Source organism: Labrus bergylta, chromosome 10 (assembly GCF_963930695.1).
Source record: "Labrus bergylta chromosome 10, fLabBer1.1, whole genome shotgun sequence".
In the NCBI taxonomy this organism is placed as follows: Eukaryota; Metazoa; Chordata; class Actinopteri; order Labriformes; family Labridae; genus Labrus; species Labrus bergylta.
Window position 1 is genome coordinate 27,138,816 of NC_089204.1, and position 19,711 is coordinate 27,158,526.

General features: G+C 42.3%; 1 protein-coding gene across 2 annotated transcripts in view; it reads right to left on the bottom strand.

The window, feature by feature from the left end:
* slc35f3b (solute carrier family 35 member F3b) overlaps positions 1-19,711 on the bottom strand; it is a 79,659-nt gene continuing 59,948 nt past the window's right edge. For both annotated transcript variants that reach the window (XM_020632807.2, XM_020632808.3), the window contains 6 exons: positions 16,600-16,942; positions 10,543-10,762; positions 5,567-5,692; positions 4,090-4,282; positions 3,899-3,988; positions 1-2,774 (listed from right to left, as the gene is read on the bottom strand). In XM_020632807.2, the coding sequence (XP_020488463.2) occupies positions 2,533-2,774; positions 3,899-3,988; positions 4,090-4,282; positions 5,567-5,692; positions 10,543-10,762; positions 16,600-16,942 (1,214 nt within the window). In that variant the 3' untranslated portion in view covers positions 1-2,532. The remainder of the gene's footprint in view (positions 2,775-3,898; positions 3,989-4,089; positions 4,283-5,566; positions 5,693-10,542; positions 10,763-16,599; positions 16,943-19,711) is intronic.

The window sequence follows — 19,711 nt, forward strand, 5'->3', positions numbered from 1 at the left end:
CCCCCCAAAAAAATGTAGAATTTACCTAGCCACCTAGCGTCTTTTTCTGAGCGCCATCGTCTTTTTCAGTTGTTTTCAATGAGGAGCGAGCGTTCGCAGCAGAAAGCGGCTGCTTGGAGAAACAGGGCAGCTCCAAGCGTCTTTGTATTGAGTGCTCACGGTCGGATGTGCACACAAACGCTTCATGAAAACACTTCTGAGTGCACAGCCAGCACTTTTCTGCACGGAAAAAAATGCTAGGTGGACTCGGGGCATTAGACTTAAGACAAAAGTAATGTCGCTCAATCATCCCTTCTGGGCCTCCATACATGTGTGGTGCTGATTGTGTCTGCAGAGACCCCGTCCTCTGACTGGATTTTGATGTTTTGGTTTGTTTAAGTTGACTGGATGTTTCTGGAGTGCAGCTAATGACCACCCACAGGTGAGTTTAGGAGTGGATACAATTCAGCTATAATAGCATGTGGTAGCTTGCAGTGTAGGTACAAGCAGTAAACGTACACACTAAGTCATTTCAAGGGGCGATGAGTCCAGGAGGAGGGGCCCAGTTTGAATGAAAAATGCTACTGACTCCACCTTAAATTAATTAAATCAAAGTGGGGCGAGAAGAACCGTACCTGTTAGTTCAAGTAGCTAATGTTAGCATTTAACCACTCAAGTCATCACCACATAAAACAATGTTGAAGTTTTCAATTCTGAGCTTACAACAACACTTACGTCTTCTAATCACATCTTTTCCTGTGACCTCCTGAGCTCTCTCAGGCTCCTCGGGGTCGTTGGTGGACGTCCTGCCTGAACGACCATTGATTGATTTAATGAGTAATGATGGCTAGGAATGATTACACTTATTATTTAGAGACTGTACATTACATTTGTGGTTAAAAATGTTGGTTGAAATAACATATTTCGATCATTGCATGTCACAAACAGTGTCAATTTAAATGTTTCTGCATGTCAGGTGGTCAGGGGAATCTAAATGCTGATTGGTTTTCCTGACAGCGTCGAGCAGATTTGTGTCTGAAACATTCAAATGTTTGATCCGTAAATGACTGTTAGGTGCACTTTTATGAGAATATCTAAATATCCTGTTTTTATAGGATTTGCAAACCTGGAAGAAAATCAGCATGACATCATGACAGCATTTCCGCTTCCCTCCCTGAGCGTGGCATCAAAGAAAAACGTCGGCCATGTGAATATGGTGAATTCTCATGAGTGGGTTAAACTCTCCTCAAGCCCCCAGCAAAGACAGTTTTCGTCTTTTCTCTGTAACTAATCCAAAAAAACAATCTTACCGAACAATGCTGCAAATAAGTTTTTACGTTCCAGCCGAAAAACAATAATGTGATTAGAGTTCACAGGGAGGCTCAGTGATAGCTTTGAAGTTATTAAAGGGCGATTTCATGGAGCTGTTGAGTCCAAAAGACTGGGACACCTGAAACCATGCAAGTGGGCTTAGACTGAGATAGTGGATAAAACTCACAGTCGCATGTTAATAGATGTTTTTACCTGCATTGCTTGGTTAAGAGAATTGTAATACTGTTTGCTGCCAATATCGGCAAGAGAATATGTGAGGCAAATGTGCATCATGGACGGACTGAAAACTCAACTGTATCATGCATTGATAACTTATGCAATGGAGATACTGGTGTTAAATCTAGCGTGACTCATCTGTGGGCCTGAGCAATGGGTGTCAGCGTTGACAGAGTGGGAGTTTGGCCACAGGAGAAACAAATAACCACGGGGGCGAGGGCGGGGGAGCCAATCAGTGTGATCAACAGAGACCTGACCTCTTCTCTCGGGGAGGAGCAGAGTGAGGCGTTGTGAAAGCTCCTTCAGCGCTCGGATTTGATGCTCAGATGTCCAGACAGGTCCCCCCCCCCCTCACACCAGATGAGACCATCAGGGTCAACAACTCCCAGGACATCAGGGGTGTGAAAATCAGCTATGTACAGTGCATGAAAGGCAGGTAGTCAAAGTCAAACCTGAAGGCAGCCTCTGTTTGGCCTCCCTTTTTTTTGTTTTTGTTTTCAGGCGTTCAGCATTTTAGGCATTCTTCTTTGGATCTTAAAAGGTGTGTAAATGTGTACAACAGCAAGTCCACGCGGTGTCTGTCTTTTTTTTTAAGAGTTGAAGAATATCAGGCAAGTTGGCAAGTCTTCCCAGGCGTGAGGATGTCGTGAATGGAATGATGAAAGCAAAATTAAATCGTGATTCGATCAGTTTTGTCTGATCTTATTATTTTTTTTTTTTTGGTGAAGAAGGATTTCAAATGATACGAGTCCATGCAGCCACTCGGATAACTTCTGAGCGGAATGGACGCCAAAATGAATAATACAGTCCTGTTCCTCTTGCTGCTTCTTCTTCTTCTTCCTTTTGGCTTGACGAGTGACAAACCCAGAGGACAGTCTGTAATACTGTTTTCTCCTCGGGGAGCTGCAGGTCAAAAAAAAGTCCCGACACCAACCCTGTGAGAGGTTAACGTGTCTCCCTTCCCCTGCGTCCATCTGTTTGTCTGTTTATTACCTTTAAACGCAGTCAGTGTGCAAATGTTGACATGGAGGTCCTGGTTCTGCCCCTCCAGTTGAGCCCTGTGGTGGCCCCCGCCTCCGCGCTGCCCTCTGCTGGCTCGTCCCGCTTGCGCAGCTTTGTGCTGAGCTGGATGATGCACTGGTCCCAGTCCTCCGGTAGCAGCAGCATGAGGAAACCCAGGCAGATGATGCACACGGCGATGAGGCGCACCGTGTTGAAGTTAATTTCACATGTGTAGAGGTCCACCACTGCAAGATAATGACAGCTACTATCAGAGTGAAAACATTAAACAGTCACCAGTTACATTGCTTCACATTCTCCATTTCTCCACAAGATGCTCTCAAACTCTCCCTCACTTCTTCATCTATACACCTGTTTTATTCCAATCCACCAGATCATCTACCTCCACCAGATCATCTACCTCGACGGACGTAGTCTCAGTGAGATCACCAATTTATCTCTGATGAAGCATTTAGAAGCTCAATGATGCTGGTCACCATTTTGGAAAATGCTATCTCTCACTAACTTTGGATCATATTAGTAACAGACAAAGAGGTGGATTTGAGGCGGGCCTTAAGTCTCCTGGCAACATACCAACCTGTCAGTAAACTCGGCCACGCCCCCAATTTCTGCAAATGTATTCAAAACTCTTAGCTTCATATCTCTAAAATTGATGTTATATTCAAAAAATCAAGCCCTGTGGAGTTTCAATAGGACTTGTGCTATTTGCATCAAATCCATTTTTGGAACCAGGCTGTAAACATGTTTATTTTCATCTCTAAAAGTGGACATAATTATATGGGACCTAAAGAGGATTCCTTGGCTTTGCAGCCAGCTTCAAGTGGACTCTCGAGCAACTGCTGAACTTGATTTCCTGACTCATCAAACCCCACTTCATACCTGACCTTTTACAGCATTTTACAGCAGTTTGTATCCTTATTGCTTTGTTCCATTGATTTTTTTTTTTGTACTTTGTCCTTTAGAGTTTTTGTACTGGAAGCCTGGTTCTTCCTACCTGCCTGGATACCACTTCTTGCCTATGAGCTGTTAAGTTCACCAGCCTGCCTGTAACCATCTGCATTCTTGCCTGCAACACTTTCCCTCATAGTTGTTGTCAATATTGTATTAATATCCATAGAAATCAGGATTCATTTGAACAATAAATATGCAAATTTGTAAGTAAATCAACATGATCAATACTCGGTTTTTTTTCTACATAAAATCAGAAATTGTTCAGCCAAACTATTCCACTTTGTTTCATTAAACATGAAAACCATTTGGGGGAATTTTTAGAGCCATAAAAAATGCTGACTGGATCTAAAAGTCCTTCAATTCAATTAATTTATGTCCGTAAGAAAGCGGAGAGACTTACTGGCATTCACTGGGACACTTAAGACGATGCCAAGGGAGATTAATGTTGGGTATGTTATGGCAATGCCAAAGTTCACCAAGACGTTGAAAGCTGTGGAAAGATGCATAAAGAAGCAGGACATTCATCGGTTACATGATCAGTACAGTGTCATGTTTATGCAACATATTGAATCACATTTTGTCTTCACATACCAAAAAGCAGGCCAGCAACGCCACAGAGGTAGGCCCACGGGATGTCTGCAGGCGAGCCGATGTACTCGACGCGTGTGAAGTACAGGATGACCGGCACAAAGCTGACAAAAACAAAGTTTGCGCTTCCGACGATGCTGAGAAAGAGTGCAGCCTCTCCAAATTTGGCACTGCCCAGGACCATCTTGAAGAGCACCTGAGGACAAACAGGGAGGAGGGCGATGATTGCACCAAAAAAGGAATCTGCCCCCTCATGGAGCAGAGAGGGATAATGCAGAGGCTGCACCATGCCAAGCACCTGTCATTTCTTTGGCACAGGGTCGCTGCTGTCGGTTTATCACATTAGGCAGTACAGACAGCAGGCCAGAACCCCGTCAAAATAAGGCCACCCGTCCCGTGACCTCCTTGATCAGGACATCACAGCCTTAGGGCGGCAACCGAATGCTCTCATATCACACGTTCTGTCAGCTACCATGTCATAATCTGCTTCTGTCTAACGCTACCAGGTTATATAATTAGACAGGAGCTAGAGACGAGTTTAAAGGGAAAACACACATAGTCACAATTTAAAAAGCAATCTAAATCATTACCTGCAATAGTGCTTAGAAATCTGTGAGGTTAAAAAGATCACACATGTATAAGGACTGAGATGAATCATTATTTAACACTGATTAAACAAATCACGTACCAAAAATGGTTAAAAAAAGGAAGGTAAATATCTTCTGCTGTTCAATTATTCCTACATCGTTTATTTTCAGAGTTGGTCTTAATCTGAAAGCTGCTTCTGTCTCTGCACACATACTCTAAGAAATAATGTGAGTTGGGAAACTTTGGTCTCCACATTAATTTTATTCTCACTGCCAGAGGGCCGAGTTGTTACAGATTGTACGATACTCTCAATTAGACAATTATAATTACTTCAAATTTAACAAAAGGAACAAAAATACAGCTTTCATCAGATCTATTATCCCAACATTTATATTTTTAATACGCAAATATTAAAATAAATGCATAATTAATGCCAAAACACAGAATTAAAGCCCATTTAAGCCTCTTTTTCAGTACAGTGAACAGAGTCTTTAATGGTTATTAAAGCAGATATTTCTTACTTGACTATTGATTTTAAATGTATTGCTTAATAACAGAGATTAACAGAAACATTTACTGCAACAATGGTATCTACTACATTTTTACAAAAAACAAAACATATACCAGTTATTAAAGATTAAAGAAAGATTTATATTTTTCATATTCTCATAGATTTGGTCTTCGTACATGTTCTATTGGCAACAGATTATTTCATATTTTCTTTATGTTTACAAGTTATTGATATATGGAAATTGACTTGCAGGCCGCATTAAGTGAGAACGGGGTCCGCATGAGGCCCCCAGGCCGCCAGTTTCAACTCAAGAGAGGAATGGATAAAAGTACACAAGCTCAGTAATTAAGTTCTTAAAGTGTTTCAAATGCAAACTAATACCTTGTAAAGCGCTGACATTGAAGCCGAGGCCACGACCAACGTAATGCCGATGACGGAGTGGCTGTGGAATCCATCAGCGTAGGTCATCATTACAATGCCTGCTATGGCCAAGATAGCAGCTACGATCTGCAGAGAGAGAGAGAGAGAGAGAGAGATCAGCGGATGACGGATGGACATGCTGCTCACAGTGAGGTGATAAAGACGCTCGAGCCTTCACCGCTGTGGGGGGACACAGCAGGCCCACATGGCCGACACTTGCAGAAATCACAAGCCTAACAGGACGCGGCTTGTAACGATATAATTAATCTGTTGGTTTTTCTTTTACAGGCAGCAGCATTTGATATTTTAAGGCAAACACTATCATGTAGACATCAAACATTCATGTGCTTCCAACACAGGACAGGCAGCCTTCTGCAGCGTTGGTGTCTTTGTCTGACATTGATCATTGTTACTACACTGTCATGTTTACAAACTAACCCCCCCCCACCCCGCTTTAGTCCACCAACCCCCATCTCGTACTCCCACTCCCTGTCTTTGGAATTTACACAGCTTCAAAACAGCACCAAGCCATCTCTTTCATCCCACCAGCCAAGGAGAATCAGAGCCAGCATCTTTCATCTGTGCTTAAAGGGACAGTCCAGATATTTTCAATAGGGATATTTTCAGAGTATTTGCATTCAGCACTTGTCCTGTTTGGTGAAGCCAGCCAGAGTACAAACATACATGGAATCTAAAGTATGTCTTACAGTGGAGAGGCTTAAGAGAAAAAATTACTTTAAGGACCGACCAAAGACTTTGAGTACAAGCTACATTTCTGTACATTTCCACAGCTTCAACTTGACGTCAGACAGCCCTGACCTTTGACACTTGCCTGTCCCAAGCAGTGCACCGTATCAGTCCAGCTGTTTGGTCAGACTTTTATGGTAGACACTAGAAATACAATGAAATATGAAATAACAATTGAAATGCAATGCAAGGTTGAGATTAAAAAAAATAATGATACTTATCATGAACCTGAGTACACACGGATAACTTTTTCAGATGAGAAAGGAAAGAAGAGACGCAGAAGGCTTTTACCTTAATCTGGATAAGACTGCTCTAGAAGAACAGGTAAGGTAAGAGAGAGAGAGAGGGGGAGGTGGGGACGACTTGCACCAAACATTGTCAGAATCCAGACTGTAACCTGCAACCACTGGGTCAAGGACTGTGGCCTCTGGACGTGGGGCATCTGCTCTACCAACTCAACCCCAACTTTTTTTTTGTTTCGGTCCAATTATATTTTTCTTGAAGTTATTTTTTGTGGCCAGTTTGCCTTTATTAAATAGGACAGCTGAAGAGAGTTGGTAGGAGAGAGTGGGGGATGACATGCAGCTGCAACGAGGAATCTGACCTTTGTACACAAGTGACATGCGACCTAACCGACGGCAAGTGGTCCAATGTTTTTTTTTTAAAAAGGCTAACGTACATATTGCAACAAACCACATCCAGAGCATTACAAAACTCAGCTACCTTGTGTGTACTTCCGCCAGCTTCTCCAAGCAGAGCCTGTGCTGACCGACCTCTCCTGTCTGCAATAAACCACAGACAGTGGAGCCAGCCTCAGGTGGACACTAGAGGAACGGTAGCATTTAGCTCGTCAGGTTGCAGCTTGTAATAAACTGCCTAATGACCGACACCTCATACACCCCCACTTTACAACCTCCAAACTATCCCTTTAACACTTCTGCAGCACATGTCTTAGTTTGATCTTAAAGTGCACGTGAACGTAGTTGTGTGCTGGGCTGATAAATAGCGGCAGGGCACAGTCCAGCCGAGTGGATGAGTGCTGCATTAAAGGAGGTGTCAGGAAGATAAATGAGCTGCGTGTTTTTGCTCGGACAAAGCCCCCCCCCCGGGCGCCTTTAGCGAAAACGGCTCTTTCTGCACTGCAGGCAGCCCCGTCAGTCACACACACACCTTCCATTTGTGCGAAGGGCTGTTTGCTTACAAGGTCAGCGACCCGGCATGTGTCCCGTGTTTTTGTTTTCTCGAGATGGGTTCAGCACGACGACGGAAAAGGATCATGCCACCTGCAAACAGAGTGGCTTATGTGATTACAGTGTTATTACTGCAGTATGTCGATGTGGATTAGGCCGTATCTAACTCCCTTTATGACTGATAAATCCAGCCACAAATCCCACATAAACCAACACTTGTCTGTTTATTTATAAGCATCCAACCTGGTGGTTTCTGGTGCTGCTGTTGCCTCCAAGCTAAGCCTCTAAATGGCCGTATTTTCATGCACACAATGTCCCAAAAACATTGCTTTTTAACCAGAATGATTTAGCATTCCCATCCCCATCTCTCTCTCTCTCTCTCTCCACTCCTTTACTTTCATGACAAACTCATCCAAGATCCCCTGCATTGCTGCAGACGTACAAACACTGCAATCCTTCCCACTGAAAGAGAAAGAGAGAGAAGATGGGGGTGGAAAGACAGAGAGAGAGAGAGAGAGAGAGCGAGAGAGAAGACATTTTACAGTATTTGTCTCTTTCTGAGGCCTTTCATAGCAGATAATGGGGGTTGGGGAGTCGGGGCATGCACGAGGGAGTAGATGAGATGGTTGGGAGTGTGTGACGGAAACAAAAAAAAAAAGGGGGAAATTCATTCTGCAGGAGTGCAGGACGGGCTGCAGATATGAAGGCTTCTGAAGAGAGCAGCGGGAGGAGAGCAGGAGATACCCCAATTCACACCCCGCTAAATCCCCTCACTCCCCCTGCTGCTTTTTTTTTATCCTCATGCTGAAAGAATCAGTTACAAACATGGCAACAAACACACCACGATGCAGACACAAACACACACACACACACACACACACACACTCCAGGAGGTACATTTGAATGACACAGTGATCACTGGTGGGAAATCACGCTGTCACACAGGTAAACCCACTCCAACGCGCTGTGTGCAGCTCACACCTTCAAATGGAAAGTCAGTCAGAGCAACAAAACACACATTATCTGCACTCCTGTGGGGGGTTTATACTCTTAATCCTTTCACCTTCATGAGTGAACATGACACAATAAAGGGGACTCTCCACAGTAAGGTTGTCAAAATGTTTGACTTCTTTGCGATGCTATCACTCATTAAAACAAAGATTTAAAAAAAATGCTTTTTTACCAGCTGCCGCGAGAGAAGGCAAACTTGCATAAATACAATGGCAACATTTTTGCCTTTGTTTAAGTGCAATTTAAACAATGTGCAGGAGTTTTCCTGGTTTCAAACCAGATATTCATATTATATGATTTTTACTAGTACCATGTCTAAGTTAAATTAGTGACAACCCTTCTCCCTACCCCTTTGAGCGCTGCAATACAACTGAGTCGGTCGTGCCTATATTGTTATTTTTGCTGATGGTGTTGTTACTTCTTGGAGTATCTTGAAATGTCTAATATCCCTAGAATCTTTAAAACCTATATGCAGGTTTGGGAAGGGGTTGCACACAGCCTCAATTGGTGTTTTCTACTAAAGCAAAGAGGCTCTTTATTAAAAGCTTCAGGTCAAGTGAAGGTTATCTTGTCATCTCAAGCTGCACTGCAAGTCTTTACAGCAGCACTGCCTTTAAGGGATCGGGACATACTGGTGGGTCAATATGTGCCATGGATTTCATGAAAAAGAATACAAATTGAAAACGAAGCAAAGATATCCAAAGTGATACGTTCGATAGGAGAGGGAAGCAGGAGGAACAGACCTCTTCTTTGAGATACTTTATCAGCCTGTTCTTTAACTTTGGCTTGGTCCTTTTGACAATGTGACACTTTTAGAGCTCTAATACTAACTAATGAAATCCCTCCCAACGGTATTGACGAATGAGTAGTGTTGTAGTCAAGACCACACTAACTGAGACCAAGACATACCCGAGACCAGAGTGCTCCGAAACAAGACAGAGACCATAAAGATCACTGAAAAATCACCATCTTGTGTGCAGCAGGTATGTCACCTACTTAGACTGTAACACTTTGGAACTGACTTTGGAACAGCCTGCCAGAGGAGATCAGACTTGCAGATTCAGTCCCTTGTTTTACATCCCTACTCATTCTTTTATAAAAATGCTTTTACTCTGTTGTAAAGCACTTTGTTACATGTATAGAAAAGTGGTATACAAATAAAGTATTATTATTATTATCACACCAACAGAATCTTTCTAGCGTAGCACCAGTGTCAACACAGAACAGTTTACACATGCAGCTCACTTTCAGTTCACAACAGTTTTATGTACATAAGTGTGAAAACACCAAGAGACTTCACGTTTTTAAGGTAAAGAGGATGATCAAATGAAAATTCAATTCTCAGTGTAGCCATCAGAAACCTGACCTCTCTGTTCTTAATGGACACAAAGTTTTGCAAAATGTCATTCATTGAAATATGGTATTTTTTTCTATAAAGCCAAAGCATTAAAACTATCTATCCATCCATTATCCATACTGCGTTTTCTCTTTCGGGGTCAACGGGTGCTGGGACTGATCTCAGCTGTCATTGGGTGAGAGGCGGGGTTACACCCTGGACTGTTCACCAGCCAATCACAGGGCTGACATATAGAGGCAGACAACAAGCAACAACCAATCACACTCACAGGCAATTTAGAGTCACCAGTTAACCTAACGAGCATGTCTTTGGACTGTGGGAGGAAGCTGAAGCACTGGGAGAACATGCAACTGCACACAGAGAAGTTCCTGCCCGACAGGGATTTGAACCAGACCCTCCTTGCTGTGAGGTAACAGCTCTAACCGATGCACCACTGTGCAGTGTGTTGGTTATTTTGTTGGATATTGAAGGTAACGGTTGCCACAGATGTGTAGCCTGAAGCACAAATCTTTCATTTCTTTGCTTTTTTGTGACTAAAAACTGTAGCAGCAACATTTTTCTCTCAGGAAAAAGAAGAAGAAAAAAAGACTAGACAAAAAAACACACACACACACACGGGCAGCTGAACTCACCCTGACCCCCATGAAGCGGTCTCTGAGTACAATCCAGGACAGCAGGAAGACGAAGGCCTTGTTACAACAGAAGAGCGCCGACACGTCTGTTGTGTTGATCTTCCTGAGGGCCTGCAGGTACAGGTAGTTGGTGAGGATCCACAGGAGGCCAAAGGGCGCCACCTTGGTGAAAAACACCTTGGGCGTCAGCCCGTCGTCCCCGAAAAACCTACAGCACTCCCTGAGCAGAGACAAAATGCAGAGCACGGCATTAGAATATTAAAAACATGTTGGACAAGTAAATTAAAAACTGATGGGTATCATTACAGTGTGGGAGTTTTTTAAATCAATGTTTATGAATATAAATAGCTTCTGCTGAAATAATGATACCACAGAGACCAGAGGTTTTAATCAGTGATCAGTAATGAGTGTGTAAAGTAATTCCCATTGTAACAGTCACATCTAAGTGATTATTGCATTGCAGTGCGTGTGGGAACAACTCCACTCTGCTGGAGAAGAAGTAAATGTTTACAGATAAAAATCAGATCTGCCACGAGGTACTAAAAGTTGGAGATCGAGTGAGATGAATCTGAGCTGTTTCCAGTCATGACACTAAACTATTGATCTCTTCCTCAGGCATTTTTTTTTTATGATCTGTCTTTGCCAATTCCTGCTTGACAGTGTGAGCTTAAATGAGGGCAGATACAATATGTTTATAAAAACATCCCACCAATCAAAACACTACAACTAATATGGAGCTTTTTTTAGACTTCTCAGTGTTATTTGACAAAACTGAGTGTTCACTTTCCTGGATATGAAGGTCCATATGTCCTACATGCTGGAGGCCGAAACATTTGAATGATTTAGGAATACAGTTGGGACACACACAAATAACTGTTTCCAGGACGTATGCATGTGTTAAATCTCATGATGACTCAGCATATTCACAGGGTACACGAACTGTCTTCCTATTTATGTTCTTTACTGAATCCTGAAACGTCAAGTAGCTCCAACGTTTAATTGTGTGGATGTTTAATTTTTGTCAATCCTTAAAATGCCTTTAAAGATGTTTCTCCATTATCTCTGTATAGGCCGCAGTGTCACCTTAAACTAGACTTTTTTTTTTTTTTTTTTACCAAAGAAGTTAAGGACGTAGAGGATTAAGGATTATCTGACCAGTGAACGTACATGCCTTGTTGCAGAACAAATCATGATAAAACATTCAATCAATCATCAAAAAAAAAAAAAATGAAGTTGGTCTGGTAGCTGCAGAGGTGCCAGGTCACTTCCTGTGTACTGCCGATGGCTCTTTAGCACGGTACCCAACCCCTATCAGCTCCCTGTGTAGTAGAGTGTTGCAGCCCCACTCTGACATCCCTCCATCTTGTGCATGTCCACAGCTCCTGATGGTGCATGTGTGTATATTTTGGGCCTATGTGTGTGAGAAGCATGACAGAGTGTAAACCAGAAATTCCCTCAGGGATTAATAGAATGTGTAATCTTAGACCCAGCCCGTTGTATCAGACATGTTCAGGAGGATTCACCACGAGCCACGGGGAAGGGGTGATCATGTTTATATCCTGTGACCACCGCACGACCATCTCTGGATCTCTGTGCACATAATAAAACTGAATCATCTCTGTTTGCCCTTATATCCTCTGCTCTTTTGTTAACACCAGATATAAAGGCAAAAACTCTCATTACAGAGTCCAACTCCGCTGCTTTGTCCACCCCACTCTGTGTCGTTCTTTTCACGTCATGATGGGAGGATTTCAGGGGAAGCCTGCCTGACATTTTCAAGAGTGCATGTGTGAAAACAGATCATAGAAATGTATTAAGTAGAATAAAGGTTGGATAAATATTTAACAATGTGTCAGGTCGGTCGTACTGGATACTTGGAGTCAAAATTGGGACATTTTGACATTTTATTATATCATAAGAGATGAAACTGTAATGCTAGCATTCCCCACCATCATTGAAGCTAAGGCATAAAGCATATGTGATTTTTATTTGAAGTCTTGTCCTTGTGACTGTCAAGAGGAGTTTTTAAGTACACAAAGAAGAAGCTGTGGGGTTTTGAATATTTGAAATGGATAAAAAAAAAAAGCTGTTAGATAAATGCAGAAACTCGAGACTCATTGGCCTGACAGTCGATGTTTCACACTCTTTGTAATGTGAGAAAGGAACCAAACGGTGACATCATGTATCAGTATCAAAACACTCCAGACTTATAGATCCTGTCCCCTCACGTTACAGTGTGTTGATATGTTCAGGGGTCAGAATACAACATCATTGCACTTCAACAGCTTCTGTTTACGTTGCTCTCCCCTGAAAAAATCCAGCCCTTTGGAAAGCAATGAAGCAGCAGCAGAAAACGAGGATTGGCAGGTGGCACAGTTATCGGAGTGACTGAAGAGGAACAAGCTTTGTTATAAACGCGCCGAGTCTGCACTAAAAAAACGCACTTTTCACAACCTGCTTTCATAAACACAAAGCTGCATTCAGTGACAGCTGCATTTACGTCTTTCATCGTTTCTTTACAGACACTGAAAGAAACAGCTGAAATCAAAATACTGACAGTTTGTGAGTGGCCAATCAGGGAGGGTCTGGATCCCCCTGCTGTAACAGATGGGTGAGTTTTCTATTAATATTTACACTCTTACGGCGCTGACTAGAGGAGCTTCTCAAACTGCAGTAGAAGAGAAGAAGCAAAACATGAACAGAAGGAGAATTATAATTCTTGAATTGAAAGTCAATACAGCAGAAAGCTTCCAAAGAAAACATCCAGTTACAGTGAAAATACATCACCAACGTCAGGTCTTCTGTTACTCTAGCTGCTGTTTTGCAGAGAACGGACGGGCAGCTGATACAAACGTCAACTCTTATCTCTTTTCCTCTGCATTTTCTGAAACTCACCGGGAGCGTTTCTAACTACAAGGGAAACAGAGGGATTCATATTCTGAACACATCAGCTTTTGGTCGAGGAGCCCCAGTTTCCTGGTGTAAGCCCTCAGAAAATTAAAGGATTACATCACAGAGGTGCTGCAGAGATACAGAGCCGGGACCTTCCACCACCGTCCTTGTCTCTCTCTCTGCGCTAAAGCAGCACAGCAAGTATAGGAGAGATAAGACTTCTGTTTAAAGACTGTGATTAATGGACTGTTTGAATTGTGGGAGCTCTTCTGACACACCTAAGATGACTTTCTTTCTGCTCGCTGCTGCAGCAGAATAACTAAACACGACCAGGAAGCTGAGAGTACAAATTAAATAAGTGGAGTGCTTAGCTGGAAGTCAGATATGAACGGGGAGTGACTGTACATATACAGTATAACCAGCAAATATGACAAGCAAACAACTCCAACTTTCTCTCTTAAATATGAGGATGCTTCTGTTCTAACAATAAACACAACACATATACTTTCTCACACAGAAGGTTTTTGGGTTTTTGAAAGTTCTTGTCAGAAACATTTCAGACCCGGGCTTTGAAGTTTGACCTTTGTTATCAAAGGGGTCATGTTGGTGCAACTCACGTTTTTGTACAAAGATATAGTTTTGGTAGATTTTTATGCCTTTATTTTATAGACAGGACAGACTGAATAGAGTCACAAATCAGGGAGAGAGAGAGAGAGAGAGGGGAACGACATGTAAAGGAGCCACAGGTCGGATTTGAACCAGGGTCGCCCGCTTGGAGGACAGCCTCCGTACATGGGGAGCGCGCACTAACCATGTATTTATTCATGCTTTTGTTTAAAAAAAGATCTGGGCGGTTTCGCTACCAGGTTTTGTATATATGGCTATATTAAAAGGTTAACAGGTGGTTTGGAGATTGTCCCTTCATGACATCACAAAGGGCAGTAGCCCCTCCCCCAGGTGGGTGACACTCCCACAGCTAGGTGTTTGTTCTGCCCTCTGAGTCTGCCTTCTCACCGTAAACAATAGAACATGGAGCGAGAAAGCACCAAGTACACCCAAGCCCTTCCAGAGAGGGGGCGTGGTCACACACAGCTCATTTACATATTTAAAGGTACAGACACAGAAACAGTCTGTTCTGAGCAGGGCTGAAATAGAGGGGTTTATAGACATGATCAAATACAGGATCAGAGTGGATTTAGAACAAGAAACTTCACACACATGTATTTGGAGAGCTCTGAGACTTTTTTAAACTGGTCAGAAAGGAGGAGAATATGTGACCTAATAATTCCCTCATAATCATCATAATCATTTCATAATTTTATTCTGCTTGCTTTTCTAAAAATCCTTCCTGATCTTCTTGTTTAAATTGTCCAACTACTTCAACCAAAGAGTAAGGTTTCTACATTTTACTCCTTTCTTGAAAGGCCCAATTTGTTCGGCAGAGGTAAAGATGGGAGAGGGAAAATCATGGGGTTAAAAATAAACATTTGAAATGTTGTTTTTCCTGTCTGATTTATGTTGTGTTGACCCCTCAGGCTTGCGTTCGAACACCTTTTTCAGCTTGGCCACAACTGCATACAGATATTTCTCACAGGGCTTTTCGTCAATCTCTACAGGACGTGCCCGAGCATTTCAGCTGCATGTTTTATCTGCATCAAGAAGAATAGTGAGATTTGTTATCAGTGAAGAAAACAACTTTCTGCAGAATGATTTCTAATTGTATTCTTGTCTACTGTTGCTGCTGCTGCTGATGGAAAAGTGCTTTCTCTCCCAGTTGTGTGATTGTTGACGTCTGTGCATCATTGGTGAGTGTCGAAAGAAAACAAATCTATTTGTAGTTGACGAGACAGATATGGTTTCTATTTTTCCTCCAAGTCGTCTCTATTTGAACCTGCAGAAAAAATACTCTGACTACACATCAACTTTTGTGTCTTCGGCTTGTTTACAACGACAATAAGAAGAAGAAGCAGTACAACAAAAAAACAAAAAACCTGAGCACTGAAGAAAACAAAAGTGCAACATCACTGAAGGTTGATCTTTTATAGTATTGCAGCTTTTTTGCCCTAAAAGTTATGCTACACTCCTTCTTATACAGAACAACATGAGAGACGCTATAGGAACGTCTCTGTCCACAGTTTTGTACGTTCAGAGCTCTACATGCTCTGCTGGAAATGTCTAGATAATGTCAGGGGGACTTCCCCTGAAATCCTTCTGATCTTGTTGTTCACACATGCACCTCATACCTCACACCCTGTCAGACTGGAAGGGGACAGTGGGGGACCTGAGGCAAGACATGACATAAAAAGAACGACGCGGGAGTTTTGGACAAAGCAAAAGAGTCCACTGCAGCACGCTACAATGAGAATATTTGTCTTTATATCAATGCTATGTGTAGTTCCACAGACTCACAATATCAACAAAAGAGTGGAGAAGAACGTACTGGTGAACAGAAAATATAGTGAAGCAAGTATTACATGTACGGAAATTGCAACATAAAGTCTTTGGTCACACACTGATTGAAGGGTATAAATGTCACCACACCCTCCTGGCTCGAGGTGAACTTTCTGATGAAAATATACAAGGGGGCTGGCCAGAGAAACTCTTTTTTCAGGACGTTTTTTTTGTGCATGTCTGAACACGGCTTCAGATACATTTTTACATTTCAGCAGGTTCAGGACACTGAGAGTCAGCTGCTTTGATTGTTTTTTTTAATCACAACCAACTCTTGAATTTGTTAACTCTTGGTTTCTCTGATTTCAGGAACATTTTGAAAACTGGAAACTACTTCAAAATTCAGAAATCTTATCCAGACCTTGACTATTGTTACATCTTGTTCTCCTTGTTCCTTACAGCTCTGATTGGCCTTAAACTCTCACTAACTAACTCCATTTTGTCTGTTAAGGATGGATTTTGAAGTTCACCAAGAAATACAAGAGATTAAATGAAAGCTGTCTGACTCTGGCCTTCAGAGCAGACTCTCAGGTTCTTATTTCAAGGTCAAGGAGCGTGACATTCATGTTGCTGATTCTAAAACAGCCTTTAAAGATGTCTTAAAGAAACCAAATCAAAACCAGCTTTCGTCATTACCCCCTCTTTCAAACGTCTGTTTTAAAAAAATGCTACATTAACAATGTTTACTTGCTGATGCAGGTAAAGCCTCCTCACCTGAATCTCTGTCTGGGCGTCTGCCTCTCCGGACTCTTGCACAGGTGGCCGATGTAATAGAGGGGGAAGAAGAGGCTGTTCCAGGAGGTGGCGAACCATGTGAGGGTGAAGGGGGCGTCGAACTGCTTAAAGGTCAGCTTGGCCAGCTGGGTGGAGCCTGCCCAGGACGAGCACACGCACATCACCATGGCGACCCCCCACAGGGCCTTCTGTACCTGCACGGTCGTCACTCGGATGCAGCAGTGGAGCTTCCGTCTGCTGGAGCCGGACTCTGCTCCAGCTGTGCCGCTCGCTGCTTGTGTGTCTGTTGTGCCCACCACATTCTCCCTGACGCGGTCTTCTCCTGTGGATGGACACAAACATGTAACACTGACAGCTCAAAATATCAATGTTTTTCAATGTTTATTCAGGCAAATCTTTGGGAAAACAGCTTATCAATCACATTTTCCAAGTATCTAACTGCTCAAAAGTGGCTCTACACTGCACCTTTTGCTGCTGTAGGTACCCCTATAGCCACAGTTTTGCCCACTAAAGAGCTATGCAGTATAATTATTAAGTTAAATCTGCATTTTGTGGGTAGACCAAATACATATGCCCATACCAATTTGAGATATCTAGATGACACGTTCTGCATGGGCTCTTTTGTTGACATTTTCTATGTTCAGCGTCCTGAGCACAAAAGAGCACCATGTTTTTTGTCCCTGCGTTCAGAGGCTGGTTGTCAGGCAAGGCAGGCAACTGCTTGGGGCCCCGGGCCTGTAGAGGACCTCCGAGGGCTGACAAACCACTGCAGTGACTCAAAAGCCACTCACTTAACAAATAGTAAATTACTAAATGTTGCAATTCTAGCCCTAAATCTGCAATTTGTGGGAAGACGGTCAAAATAAGAACTCAGGTTAACAATGACACATATGCAACGTCTAATGGGAGTGAAACCGGGTCAAGATAACAGTTACAAAGTTACAATTTTAACAACTTTTACATCTTTTGGATATGCTGACTTCAATTGAGATGGATTGGATGCAGCCTATAACAATGGTTGATTTCTTCGTTCTTCTTCTTGGGTTATTGGTATGGAAGAGAGTTTTTTCAGTAGGTCCCAACTTAATACATATGCCCATTCCCATTTGGGATATCTAGATAAAACGTCCTGCATGGGTATCCTTTGCTAAAATTTTCTAGGTTCAGCGTCCTGAGCACAAAAGGGCCCAAAGGGACAGTGGCTCAAAATGTGACAAGTTTGCAATTACAGTTGGAAAGCCCCCTAAATGGACCCCATCTGACAGCACTCACTCAACAAATAGGAAACGACTAAATGTTGCAATTCTAGCCCTAAATATGAAGAAAAGACACTAGAATAACATAACTTTGCTAGGATTACATCATAATGTTTTTATTGTTCTTTGTATTTATGTTTTGAAATGAAACTAATTTGAGCAGATCATTTATCACATAAAGGTGACGAGGGACCCCTGTATGTTTTGGTCGCACACAGCACTCTTAGCTGAAATTAGTTGAACTTTTAGAACAAGGCCTCGTTTGTCCATGTCACCTCACCTCACCCTCACCGACCAATCAAAATGGAAAAACAAGAATGGTGGAGGACATGACTCATTTACATTGTTTCCATGTCTTCTTGTAGATATTAACATGATGAAGGAAAACATGAAGCACAAACAGCTATTAAAAACAGAGCTAACGGTCACTACCAAGGGAAGCGGAAGCTGAATTTTGTAACCAAGCAACAATTAGTGCCGCTGGGAAAGCGCTCTGAATCTGAGGATGTGGGCGCTGACGGCACAAAAAGCATCGTCAGTGGACACTTAAAGTGGAAAATCACTGACGGACAGAAAGAAAGAAAGAAACCATAGCCTAAAGAAAGACTCTTACTCTGCACATATATAGATTATCAGATTATTCTCGGAGTGGATCTGAACTAAAAGCCTTCACAGGGAGACTCTTATCTGAGCGAAGGCCTTCAGGTCACCCATGTCGCTCTGTCTGTTTTCCAGATAAAAATAGCTCCTTTCACAGTTTAATTGAACTTGAAGGTAATCAATCAGACATCCGAGTTCAAAATGTGGTGATCAAGTGTGTCAGGCTGAAGCCAAACAGAGGACGAAAGAGGGCAGATCTGACATCCAATACAACACAACCTCTTCTCCACCTCACCAGCTACCATGACGCTTGTGTGTGTGTGTTTACTGGAGTGCACAAATGCAGACACAGCAACACTTTACTTTTCTATTGTTCCTGTCAAAACCTGATAGCCTCCATACTTGTTCAATAACCTGTGAATTGAAGCAAAGTGTTTGTTGTCCCACTCACACCCACTCTTTGCTTCGAAACCAATTCACTCGCCAAGGTCATTTTGATTCCTTCAGACTTTAAACTTTTGTCACAAATAAACAGAATATCGTCTCCTTGAGGCAATTCACCGACATCTGTGCAGAAAGTAAAATAATGAACAAATCAAAATGCACCAGTAGAGTCATTTTCAAGATGTCCTTCACGAACGTGTCGTAATCAGTGCCAGTGTTTGAAGGCAAGAAGGCTTCAACTTTCAAGGAATATGTATAGAAAACAAAAGCTACAAAAGAAGAGTTTTCCTCCTGTCAAGACACTTAAATCAATAAAATAATAAACAGCAAAATATAGAAGAATACCTAAAGTTTGCCTTTTTTAAGGGGAATGAAAGAGCTGCACAAATGTTGCCCTTTATATGTTTGCAAAAGCTCACAGTTCCAAACACAGGAAAACTCTGCAATGTGAACAGAAGATAATCTGCTGTGTTAACGTATTCAGTCAGATTCTGATATATTTTGCAGATAACAATGGATGCATTATTTACACAGCACATCTTCATTCGGAGCAGCTATCTGCCTCCTTTAATCTCTCAAGAGAGATTGGGTATCGATGATACCATAAAAAAAAACCTGGCTATGAAAAACAGTTATTAAGATTAATAACACATTTGTCAATAAACTCCTCCCCCTTTTCCAACCAGAACAACCTCTAACTGTTCTCTTTTACAACAGGCAACCAAACTGAAAGACCGCAACCTCTAATACCTCACACTGCTTGTATAAGCCGCCCCATGAATCTCCTGCAG